The following is a 12,559-nucleotide window of genomic DNA, read 5'->3' as shown; positions in this document are numbered from 1 at the left end:
AAAATTTAGGCAAAATCTATGCAAGCAGTATTTCATGTTCTGTCATGAACCTCTGAAGAAGCTTTACTCCGGAAAGGAGAAGCATGAGAAGTCCTCGCTAGCATAGATCACACAGGAGTAGCATCCCCGTTCATATTTGCTTATTGACCAAGTCAACTATCAAATTTTTGTGCTTGAGAATCTTCTAATGAGCCTATTCCACAAAGTAATATCTATAATCCTTTCTATTGGCAATTTAAAAGTCAATGCCCATTTCTAGAATATTACTGAATTATGTTTCAGTTAATGATGAAGAAAAACATGGATATGAAGGCTTAAAACATAACAGGACGCTCAAGAAGAGAATTGAATCTAATATTTTATAAGCTTGAAGTACTAATTGACGATAAGCTTGTTAAGACCTATAGCCAAGGAAACCAAAATGTGCAACTCCAAAAAGAGCAAGAAAAGACCTCTCAAGAGAAAAGAAAATTTTAGGAATGAGCCAACTGGAGATGAATTTCTACAAGCTGGCAAGTCTATTAGACACTCCGAGATGGATGGAAAAAGTTTGAAGATCAAGAACCTTAAAAAGATTCTACAAGCGAGAATAGGCTTTTGATTCTAGGAATATTAAGAACGATGATCCAGTTGCTGAAGTTGTTAATAACCTCATTTATGAGATTCAAACTACTGATAACTTCATGTGCGGCTGGACATCTTCAGAGGATGTAAACTCCTCAAAGCATCATCAGTGCCTTCCAAGGCTCTCCAGACAATAGTTTTACCATATTATTTTAATTGCCAATCTTGCAAATACTATTTCTTTGTCCTCTCCTCTCCTCTCCTCTCCTCTCCTTCTTATCCAAAGTAGGCCACTAATATCCATTGCAAGTATATAGCAGAAAATTTGAGAAGAATTAAAGACATAATAAGTGCAAAAAAGTTCAATCATCCTTATAGGAAAGGCATAACAAGCCTCTCCAGGTAAAAGCTTGACCCCTATTTCTTCAACTATTATGGGTAGAAATCTTGTTTCACTATCAACTCTGGACTTTTAGTACTTTCAGTGCGGGTCCACTTTTCACTGGTAGGTACTTGAAGGCTTGTTTCTTGAAGAATTGAACGGGTGGCATGACAGACATATTATGAATCCAACTATGTGTTAATCACCGCAAACCACCTTCTCCATTACCTTTCGTAGAACACATTGAATATTTCCGCTTCGTGTAATGTTTCTCCTGAAAGAGTGGTTGAACTATTTTACAACTTTTGTGTTTAGTCCTTAAAATCGTCAACGGAGTACCTGCAATGGATAAAATAGCATACTTCGGGTTAGAAACAGAGGAGCTACCAGTGAAACAACATGTTGTAGCAATAAAAGTTGAAGAAAGAGGGAACAACCTTTTGCCTGGAGAAGCTTGTTACATCTTTCCCAAAAGAACTAAGCATTTTTGCACCTATTATATCTCTAATTCTTCTGAAATCTTCTTTGACACACCGACAACGGATACAAGCAGCATAGTTTGGATCAGAAACAGAGGAGATAATAGTGAAACAACATTTGCAAGACTAGAAGTTGAAGAAATATGAGAAAACTTTTGGCTGGAGAGCCTTGGAAGGCACGGATGATGAACCAAGCTTTTTTGATGAGTTAGCACCCTCCAAAAAAAGTCCAGCAGCATGGGAAGTTATAAGCACATTGGATCTCGTAAACAAAGTTATTAAAAGCTTCAACAACTGAATCATCATTCTCAATATCCCTAGTATCAAAATTAAACATTGCAGGTTCTGTTCAAAGGTTCTTGATCTCCATGAATACTTTGGCCATCTATCTCAGAGTGTCTACCAATAGACTTGCCAAATTGTAGAAATCCATCTCCACTTGGCCCATCCAAATTTTTCCTTTCTCGTGAAGGTCTTTTCTTGCTCTCCCTGGAGTGGCACGTTTCTGTGTCACAAGGCTAAAGGTCTTAAAAAGATCATTTTTTATCACTACTTTAGGCTTATAAATCTTAGTTTCAGCTCTCTGCCTCAGCGTCTTGCTAAATTTCAAGCCTCCGTATCCATGTTGTTCTTCATCACCTGCTTAAATATAGTACAGTGATATTCTAGAAATCTGCATCAACTTCTAAATCGCAAATAGAAAGGATTATAGATATATTTTGTGGAACAATCTCCATCTTCGGAAAGTTATCAAGCACAAAAATCTGATAGTTGACTTAGTTCATTAAGCAAATATGAACGGGACATGGCACTTGATAAATCACAATAGCATGGATGCAACTTTTGTGTGATCTATGCCAGCAAAGGACTTCTCTTCCAGAATAAAGCCCTCTTTGGAAGTGCATGTATGACAAATACTTCAAGCAAGGCCTTCACCTAGATTCTTTTGCCCTGAAATGTAAAATTGGATATTGTTATTCTTTTACAGGTGTTGTAAAACAAGCACAGCCATGACTATGTAAAGCTTTTTGAATTTAAACAAAATATTCTGGATCCCTGTATTCCACCATAAAGAACATCATGCATGCATAGTCCACTAGCTTTAACCATAACCTTAGTAATAAGCTTGTAAACACCATAGTTTTTCCAAATTTTTAGAATAAGGAGGAGGCATTATGATACTTAGACTTTTCCTAGGGAGTACAGTTCTAGGCCTTCGATTTCTCCAATAGAAAGACACCATCGAGGATTTCTCCAGAAAAAAGCGATCGCCGTGGAGCTCGCCAAAGAAGGAAATCGGGAAAAAAGTCAATCACCGAGGAGCTCATCAGATAAGGAAATGGAGAGGAGTGTATGACAGTTCAGTGGACTTGGCAAAGAAGAAACTCTGACTTTAGTACTGGATCCGAAATTAATCTGAATGTGAATATGGAGAAGTGAATTAGATTTGGGCTTAGGAGTTTGAATATCCAGAAGCTCAATCATTTCCAAACTGGCCCAATTTATTTTTCTTCATTGCAAATTATTCATTTTACGACACATGAGTGACATATCAAGGAACAATTCTGCAGCACAATGAGTAGTTCAATGGTTTTAACTCCTAATATGTAAAAAAGTTTAACTTCAAATACACCAACAGTGTATAGAAATTTTTACACTACCAGGTCACTCAAAACATATCTATAGGTAATCCCTCCATAAAAAGTGGGATGTTTAATCTTAAAACAAGGTAGGTTACCGGCTATAATAGGTAAAGATGACAATAGTGTAAAAAATTTTAACCATTAGTGGATATTAGTTAAACTCAATGTAAAAGTACTTATTTGTTTGACCATTGTTAAAGTTATAGGTTCTTTTTAATGTATGCATTATTTATGGTGCACCATTTCGTATCTTTAGATGTCTATTAGATGAAAGAAGTTTCCAATTACACATCAAATAAAATTAATCATATATATGCAAAAGCATCACATTTTCAAAAAGCTCTAACTCACCAGGGAATATGTTGGGCACTCTACTACAAGAGCCACCAATAGCCAAAGGTGTTTTATGAGGTGAAATTTCCTCTTCAGAAATTAGCTAGAGGGTGACAATGGCGTTGCTGACTCCGTCAAAGCCTCATCCAATCTTCTGTTTGCAGACTTGGTTCTGTAACACCATATCTCAAAGGCTTCACTAAGGTCTGGATATTTAACTTGCTCAGCACTTATCCAATCTGCTAGAATGTCAGCTTGATCATTTGATGGTAATGCTGAAACCAACGAAACTATTGCTCCCTCAATGCATTGCGAAAGGTCTTCACTCATCATGTATGGAAATGCGGCCTCTGTTTTGCCCATCTGATCGGAAAGAAACTTCATTTTTCTTATGTATGGAAGCCATGTCTTGAGCAGTTCTACTCGACTTTCTGCTGGAAGAACTACAGTTCCATAACCTACTGCATCCAATACTTTTGATGTCACTTCTATTAACTTTATCTTCAAACCCCACATGATAGAATCAAGTCTTTTGTCTTCGATGACCTTCAATAAATTGCTCGATATATTAGCCCAGTGCGAGACGAATTCCTTCATTAGATCCATCTTCAAAAGAGTGTTACACATCCATTCAAGGTCAGATAGACTCCGCATTACTTTCTTTTCAATATCCTTGTTTGCAATGTCAGGTTCCAAAATCAAGGAAAATAGTTCATTTTCAAAAGAACAAAATATTTTAGACACCAGAATTCTAATCTCCACTTTAATTTCATCATCAGCTATGACAAGAGGAATCTTTTCATCATCCTCGAGCATGAACTCAACCTGTTCTTGGGCTGAGGTTCTTAGATAATCTTCTTCAAATAAAGGTAAAGAATCACCGGTGGAAGTGGCAAAGCGTATAGCAGACAAGAAAACTTCTTTCGTCCCACATAATTCTGTTTCTTGTATATTGGTACATATGGTCATGGTATAAGCACTAAGTTCTCCTGAAAAGTTCCTTGTCCTCCTTATTCTCCGAGGAAAAGCCGAACGACTGAATGCAGCTATGAAGAAGCAGAGACTTCAAAAATATCAAATGTACATCCAAGAGAGTCCACCTGAAGCAGAAAAGGGTCAATCTAGAGGAAATAAAACAAAGAATAGTAAGAAGGAGTTGCAAATAGGGAAACAACATGCAGATTCCATCCTCCTCACTCTTTCACAATGAGTTAAAACTTTACAATTTGTACCATATTACTTGTTTTGGTGCATGCAAGGAGCTATCTCTAACATTTAAAACATAACCAATTTACTAGAATGAGCTCTTCTATACACAAGCTTAACAAATACTAGATGCTAACAACACTGTCAAACTATTTTCATTTCCTCAAAATAACTAGCAATTTTCAAGCAAAAAAACCCTCTTTTTATTTTCATTTCCTCAAATTAAAAGGACGAGTACAAAAAAAACAGGTATTCAGAGGCTGCTTCTACACACAAGCTATGGATACACAAAAAGAAGTTCCCAACTTGGTAGTTCTTAGTAGATCTCCAGTTATGCAAGGAATATAAATATCTAAAAACAGAATCTTTGACTCCTTCAATTTTATTGGGTAGGCCAAAACCAAGATACCAAGATTTAATATTTCTTGCATACCCAAAAAGAATTTATGTTAAAAAACTCAACTTTATAATGGAATACTTAATAAATTAGGACATCATGCAATTAACTTGGGAAAAATCAGAAAGAACTATGAAAAATAGAAGCTTTATTTATGCAGTGTTTTTTTTTTTTTTTTTTTTTTTTTTTTTTGATAAAAGGTGTTTAAGGTTTGAGAGAGAGAAAGAGAGACAAAGAGGGGTACCTAAAACATCGGACTCGTCGGAGAAAGAGGTGAAGAAGCAGCAATTGTGCAGCTTAAGTACTGAGCTCAGCTAAAGAAGAAAGCTATGGCGTCATTTGGATTTGGGTCATGTTTTTCGGGTCTAAAGTTGAGCCCATTAGTACATTATTTGGGCTTGCAGAATGGGCCCCCATATTCATATGGGATTTTAACACAAATAGCTGTCCATATTTTTTCTAGCCATATACATAAATTATACATTGATTAAAAATAAATTATACATATATTACACCTGCACCGGCTATTTTTAGTTAAAATAATTGGGTAGGCTATTTGGGTTAATTCTTCAATTTCTATTTCTAATTTGAAGAATTAACCCAAATAGCTGTCCACCTAACTGCTTAAACTAGAAATAGTCGGTGGAAGTATAATATATGCATAATTTATGTATTAGATATGTATAACTATGTACAATCTATATATATGGATAAAAATAACAAATAGTAAATATGACTAGCTATTTGTTTAAAGAGCAGTTATTACTTTTAGCCCGTGGCCAAAACTATTTACATTCGGTAGCCCCAAAAGTATATAAAATTTGTATATATTTTATATATAACATACAAAAAAATTTATATATACCAAAAAAAAAGTTAACTATTATTTTAAAAACTGCTATACAATATTATTTTCCCTTTCGTATTTCTATTGTTCACAAAACATTGCTACTAGTACTGAATACTATGTCTCGGCAAACCATGATTAGTGTCAAATGTAATTTTGGAAATACTAGAGAAAAAAAAAAAGAGAGGGTGTCTATGACAATAATACTCCTTGTAAAACATTAAAAAAATATTTATTTTAATGTTTTCCATTTCGTAGAACTTCATTAGACCGATTAGCTAGCTATACTTTTACCAAACATTCCAATATTTCATGTTCTTTTAAGGCCGTACTTAATTATATTCTCAATCTATTCTAATTTTTATAACACTAATATTAGACGGAGTATTCTAAAATGATAACACAAATCTGTTAAAAAAATTATCCTGTTGAAAAAGATGAAGAATTTTTAGGATACCAGAAGGTACTAATCAACATACGTAGACACGATATAAAGTGGTACGAACAAAACAACATTAGTTTAAATTAACTTAAACAACCTAATAGCTTGATCTAATTCAATAACAAGATTACACTTCAATTGATAAACATATTTAAAGAATTGAAAAGCAGAGGAAAGGCCGGTAAATTTGGTAAAATGTTATTGTTGCGTTTTTCTTTAAAGGGTGCGAATGGGAAATGGAAGAGACACCTTTTGAATTGCACCTCTCCATCTCATTCTTCCTTTGTCTATAAATTTAGAGGCTTTGCCGCATTTTTGAGACATGAAAAATCTGAAGTCTTCTACCCTTTTTTCTATATTGTTGCATTATTTTCTAAATAAACATAAGTGTCAAGTGTGATTTGTTCCGTTTGTTGAGTTCGCTGAAGTTCTGTGATTTGAAGTGCCGCTATCACAGAATAGTTATTCCGTTCTATCCTGGGAGGAATTAATCTATAACCTTGGGCAACAGTGAGGGGATTAAATTCCTTAAGGACATATTGTGAATTCAGTTTACGATTTGTTTATTGAACTAACGTTTGTTTGCTTCTCTGATTTTCTGATTTTGAACACAGTAATACCAACAATCTTAAGGAATTTAATATTCTCTGTGTTCACCTTAACATTTATTTTTTGGAGACTCAACGAGAAAGGGATCACGTATCGTTTGTATGATGGCAGAGTTATGTTCAAAATTGGTGAGTCTCAAGTAGAAAGAAAATGCAGATAGATGACTATCTTTTTCACCTGAGAAGCCATTTGATTCCAATAACAAATTCATGGCTTCGTTGTTGAAGAACAAGTGGACTCTAGTCTGCTGATCAATTGGTCAAGGCATCGAAAGGAAAAGAAACAAAGTATCTTTGTAAAAGGGTGCAAAATAAAAGGAATGTGCCTAGCAGATTTTTGGGAGAAACGAGTAACCACAACATCCACGCAACAAATTAAGAAAAATGAAAATTGGGGCATGCACTGGTTCACTGGTGGAAATTGGATATCAATTGAAGAACAAGTGACCTCTCACGAGTAAAATTTCAAATTAAGGGAACTTACCAGAGGTTTAATTTGTTTAAAAACGGTGACACAGAAAGGAATCTGCTTAACTATTTGTGAGCTTGACGTTATGTGGTCTTGATGGCACCACTGGAAACTTATGAAAGTTTCTTGAGATTGAAAGTCAAATTTTTAGTTTTTCAAGCCAATGGAATCTTCAACTAACCCTAGCCAGGGGCGGCCCAACCAATTTCGTGGCCTAAAGCCAAACTTTATGAGGAGCTTTAACTTTTTATTAATAAAAAATATTATATTTTTATTTGAAGTTTATTTTTCTAACTTTTTTAGATGCAAAGCTATTATTAATTTTTTATAATTAATTTCTCCTAATAAGTCTTTCTCAATTGACAATATATCTAATTCATTTAATATCTTTAAGACACTGTTAATATTAGGTAAAATTATATCAATTTTAATTTTGAAACACTTTTTCCGCAGAAGCAGCGATAATAGGAGTTATTAACATTATTCGATAAGTAATATAGGCATTTGAAAAATAATCAAATCTTTTTATTTGATTGAGTATATCAATTAATTGTTATCTTCTAATTGTAAAATTTTCCTTACTATTTTTTAATTCAGAAAATAAATCTAAACTATCAATATCTGGTTGAGTATTACGATTTAAGGAGCATTCAAGTTGAAGGCAATATTTTTTCAAATTTCCATGATCTAGTGCTCTCAGTTTTTACCGTTAAATAGAAAAACAAAAATATTTTCATATGTCTCTAATTGTTTAAATCTATTTTAAAGTGAAAAAATAACCTTGTCTACTACTCTCTCCTGTCTGTAATAAGTGACTTTTCGGCTTTTATTTGGTTCAAAATAAGTGTCCTTTTATATAATCGAGAAGGAATTAACTTTATTTTTTCAAAATTTGCCCTTATTTACATATCTCAATGTGTCAAGTTACCAAAATATAAATTTTAATTAAGGATAATCAGTCAAAATACATTTTTGTTCTAGGATGCAGTATTTTCTTAAGGGGCATAGCAAAGGATAAAAAGTCTATTTATTATGGACCAGAGGGAGTATGAATAAAAAGTAGGAATTTTTACCTCATATAGCAAAGGTTAACACCTTATTTATTTTAAATAAATACCATTCAAAAAAATTATATTGTATAGATACCTTTTAAGGTTTATAGCAAAATATTTAATTTTGGTTACCTCCTAGCCCCAAGCCACTAAATACGCTATTCAGTTACACTATTTTCTTTCTCTCTCTACTTTGTATACATCCCATTCTCTTCCCCCATTCCCTGAAACACGATGCTCAATCTCAAAATTCCTCTCACCCACACTATTTCTTTTCATTCCGATCAATTCTTGCACCGAATATTTGAATTGCGATTTCTCTGTCATCAATACACTCTCTCTGAAGTCTCAAAACCACTTGNTCTCTCTCTCTCCCTCCCTCTCTCTCTCTCTCTCTCTCTCTCTCTCTCTCTCTCTCTCAACGCTAGTATTTCTCAGTCGAACACCGGCAACCACTATCCACGTTATGTCTTCAGCAGTCGAACACCGGCAACCAAATAATGTATTCCTTGAGTTCGTGGTTAATATCAACCTATCATTCTGAATCAGTTTCTTAGTTCTCAAATTGTGCAATAAGAATTTGGGTCGTGTTTTATTTGTAACACCGGCAACCAAACAATTTTTTCCTTGATTTCGTGGTTAATAGCAACCCATCCTCACACTCTCCACAATCTCCATTAGGTCGTGTTTTCACTACCGGCTTCCAGTGAACGGTGGATTTGTCGGAAATTAGGGTTTGTTCTTGAACAAAGACGACGGAGTTTGGGGCTGAGCAACTTGATTTTCTGTTAATATATTTCAATGTATTTTCATGTATTTTATTGTATTCATTGTCTTTTTTTTCATTGTAATTCAATGTATCTTGTTGTATTCCATGTATTTCTTGTATTCACTGTCTTTTTTTTCATTGTATTTCAATATATCCCGCTGTATTATATGTATTTCATTATATTCACTGTCTCGCTATATGCCATGAATGTATTCATATATTTTTTTAATTAATATAATTTATGTATTCAGATGTATTATATAATTTCTCTGAAGATTGCTATGTTTTTGGGGTATTTTTTGGTTGAGAATCTTCTTTATAACTGAAAATACAAAATTTGTATGTTATACTTGAGTTTGTTGAGTTATATTAGGAATCTATTATGTTAATTGATTCACTTTCCGTTTTAAAAACAGTGTAATCCTCTATTTCTTGCCGTGAATACAGTTGAATACAATAATCTGTCCAGCTGTAATCCCATGTTTCACTCCATGAATACAGTCGAATACACTCGAATACAACAACTGATTAGCTGGACTTCCCTGATTCACGCCTATTTTTGCTACTGTATTCATGAATACAATAGCTTAAATACATCAAATACATCTTATAACCACAGAAAATGTATCTATAATCCGTAGTATAGCAAATGGTATCTATAGATAGCTAATTACTACTAAAAGATAGTGCTTTATGAAAATTTCTCTAAAAAGTAATCAACTCTAAAGGACTTTTCGAGAGATTTTGACATTTCACTATTAACATTCTCCTCAAATTGTTTCTTCCTATATATTACACCTTTCTTATGAAATTCGGGTTCGATATTAATTTCAAATGCAATTTCCTTGGCCGAAATCAAAACAGTTGCAAATCCTTCATCTCTTTGTTTTTAAATAAAGAAACCAAACTTTTTCACTTCACATAACTTTTTTTTTAATTTATATATAACCTATTAGGTGTAAAAAAAAGAAATGGGGCCTCCACAAATGTGGGGCCTAAAGCAATTGCTTTACCTGCTTTATGGACGGGCCGCCCCTGAGCTTATAGTAATACTTGAAGTATTCTTGAGATCATAAATATAATATATGTAAAGAAGAACATATATATGTTCGATTAGAGAAAGAGATCAAACTGTTTAAAGTGTTATAATGGTTTAGTTGGAAAACCGTTGGGAAAGGGAATTAAAATTCTCGTGATTTTCTAAACCCGGTATGGAGAATAAAATCTTCGTGATTTTCTTCTCCTGCTTTGAGATCAAAATCTGCGTGGTTTTGTACTCGTTTGTTGAGATTAAAGTCTTCGTGACTTTCTACTCATTTGTCGGAAATTAAAGTCTAAGTGACTTTATACTCGTTTTGGAGATTAAAATCTTAGTGACTTTCTACTCCAATTTATTATTCGGTTTGAAGATTAAAAACTTCACCGTTTATTAAATTTGATTGTGTCACATATTATTCGGTTTGAAGATTAAAAACTTCACCGTTTATTAGATCTAGTTGTATCAGATAAAAAAATTCACCTTTTATTAATTCTGAATGTGTTAGATTGGTTTGAAGATTAAAAACTTCACCATTTATAAATTCTGGTTCTGTCGTGACACAAACAACAGTTCTTGTGGTTGGCTCAACAATGTAATAGGGGCATCGAATATGAATCTCCTTTTGAAGAAATATGTTTGGAATATGAAATTATTCACCAAACAATCACCCCTTAGTCACTGCAATCTAATGGAAATGCGGAAAGAAAGAATAGAACGTCAAAGGAGACGATGAATGCCTAGTTGATAAGTTCTGGTTTACCCAAAACCTGTGGGGGGAAGCTATTCTTACAGCTAACCGAATACTCATTCGCGTTCCCCATAGCAAGACACAATCTATTCCATATGAAAATTGGAAAAGAAGAGAACGCAACTTGAAATATTTCCAAGTGTGTGGGTATTTGGGTAAAGTGCAAGTTCTTAAACCCAAAAGGATAAAAATCGGATCGAAAACCGTTTGATTCCGTTTTCGTAAGATATGCAACAAATAGTAAGGCATATCATTTTTTGATTCATAAAACAGAAAATCCCGACATTCATATTAATACGGTAACGGATCAGATAATGCCGAATTCTTTGAGAATATCTATCCGTATAAAAAGGAATGTGAGTCGTCTAGTGAAAACCTAAGCGAACTCGGGAAGAAGCAAAGTACGTTGAATTAGGAAAATCCAAGACGTAGTAAACGTCAAAGGATAACTATTTCCTTTGGACCAGATTTTCTGACATTCTTGTTGGAAAATGAGCCTCAATTGTTTAAAGAAACATTGTCTTCCTCGGAAGCACAATATTGGAAAGAGGCAGTCAATAGTGAGATAGAATCCATATTAAGTAATCATACTTGGGAATTGGTTGATCTTCCTCCATGAAATAAACCTTTGCGTTCCAAGTGGATTTTCAAAAGGGAAATGAAAGTTGAGATGAGGATGTTGAGATGGATGTGTGGGTGTACCCGGAGAGATAAGATTAGGAATGAAGATATCCGGGACAGAGTGGGAGTAGCCTCCGTGGAGGACAAGATGCGGGAGTCGAGGCTGAGATGGTTCGGACATGTTAAGAGAAGAAGCATTGATGCTCCAGTTAGGAGGTGTAAGAGGTTGGCCATGGAGAGTTTGAGAAGAGGTCGAGGTAGGCCTAAGAAGTATTGGCGAGAGGTGATTAGGCAGGACATGGCGCTGCTTCAGCTCATTGAGGACATGACCCTTGATAGGAGAGTGTGGAGGTCGAGGATTAGGTAGAAGGTTAGTTGGTAGCTTATAGTTGTTCACCGATAGTCTTAGTAGTATGCATGTCCCTTCATATTCTTAGATTTTTATTATGTTATGTGGTTTTGTTCGCCTCGGGTATTATATTCCTTGTTGCTATTATTTGGTGCCACTTATCCTTTATCTCTCCCTTTTTTCCTTTTATCTTCTATCTTTCTTCCTCCCTTGCTTTCCTCTTCTTCTTTTGGCCCTTCCTGAGCCGAGGGTCTATTGGATATAGCCTCTCTACCTGAATTAGGTAGGGGTAAGGTCTGCGTACATACTACCCTCCCCAGACCCCACTTGTTGGGATCAAACTAGGTTTGTTATTGTTGTTGTTGTAAATGAAAGTTGATGGTATTATTGGCAAATATAAGGTAAGATTAGTTGTCAAATGATTTAGACAATGAGAAGGTGTTGATTATTTTGATACATACTCGCCGTTAACGAGGATTACATCTACTCGGGTGTTAATAGCGTTAGCCGCCTTGTATGGCCTTGAAATCCATCAGATGGATGTAAAGACAACCTTCTTAAATGGAGATTTGGAGGAAGAAATTTATATGGAACAACCTAAAGGGTTCGTG

General features: G+C 34.5%; 1 protein-coding gene across 2 annotated transcripts; it reads right to left on the bottom strand.

The window, feature by feature from the left end:
• Window positions 1–749: 749 nt before the first annotated feature.
• On the bottom strand, window positions 750–5,330 carry LOC109212173 (BTB/POZ domain-containing protein At3g05675). Of its 2 annotated transcripts, XM_019375793.1 has the most exons (4): window positions 5,249–5,330; window positions 3,420–4,501; window positions 1,384–2,376; window positions 750–1,285 (listed from the first exon to the last, which is right to left on the bottom strand). In XM_019375793.1, exon 2 carries the CDS (start codon window positions 4,368–4,370, stop codon window positions 3,501–3,503), a length of 870 nt encoding a protein of 289 aa, XP_019231338.1. In that variant the 5' UTR covers window positions 4,371–4,501; window positions 5,249–5,330; the 3' UTR covers window positions 750–1,285; window positions 1,384–2,376; window positions 3,420–3,500. The 2 variants fall into 2 exon arrangements, with proteins under 2 accessions (XP_019231338.1, XP_019231337.1); XM_019375792.1 differs by lacking the exon at window positions 5,249–5,330 and having other exon boundaries at window positions 3,420–5,142.
• Window positions 5,331–12,559: the final 7,229 nt, after the last annotated feature.

This window comes from Nicotiana attenuata, unplaced genomic scaffold (genome assembly GCF_001879085.1).
Source record: "Nicotiana attenuata strain UT unplaced genomic scaffold, NIATTr2, whole genome shotgun sequence".
Lineage (NCBI taxonomy): Eukaryota > Viridiplantae > Streptophyta > Magnoliopsida > Solanales > Solanaceae > Nicotiana > Nicotiana attenuata.
Note: the sequence above shows the minus strand (reverse complement) of the source record. Positions and strands in the feature narration are given on the sequence as shown.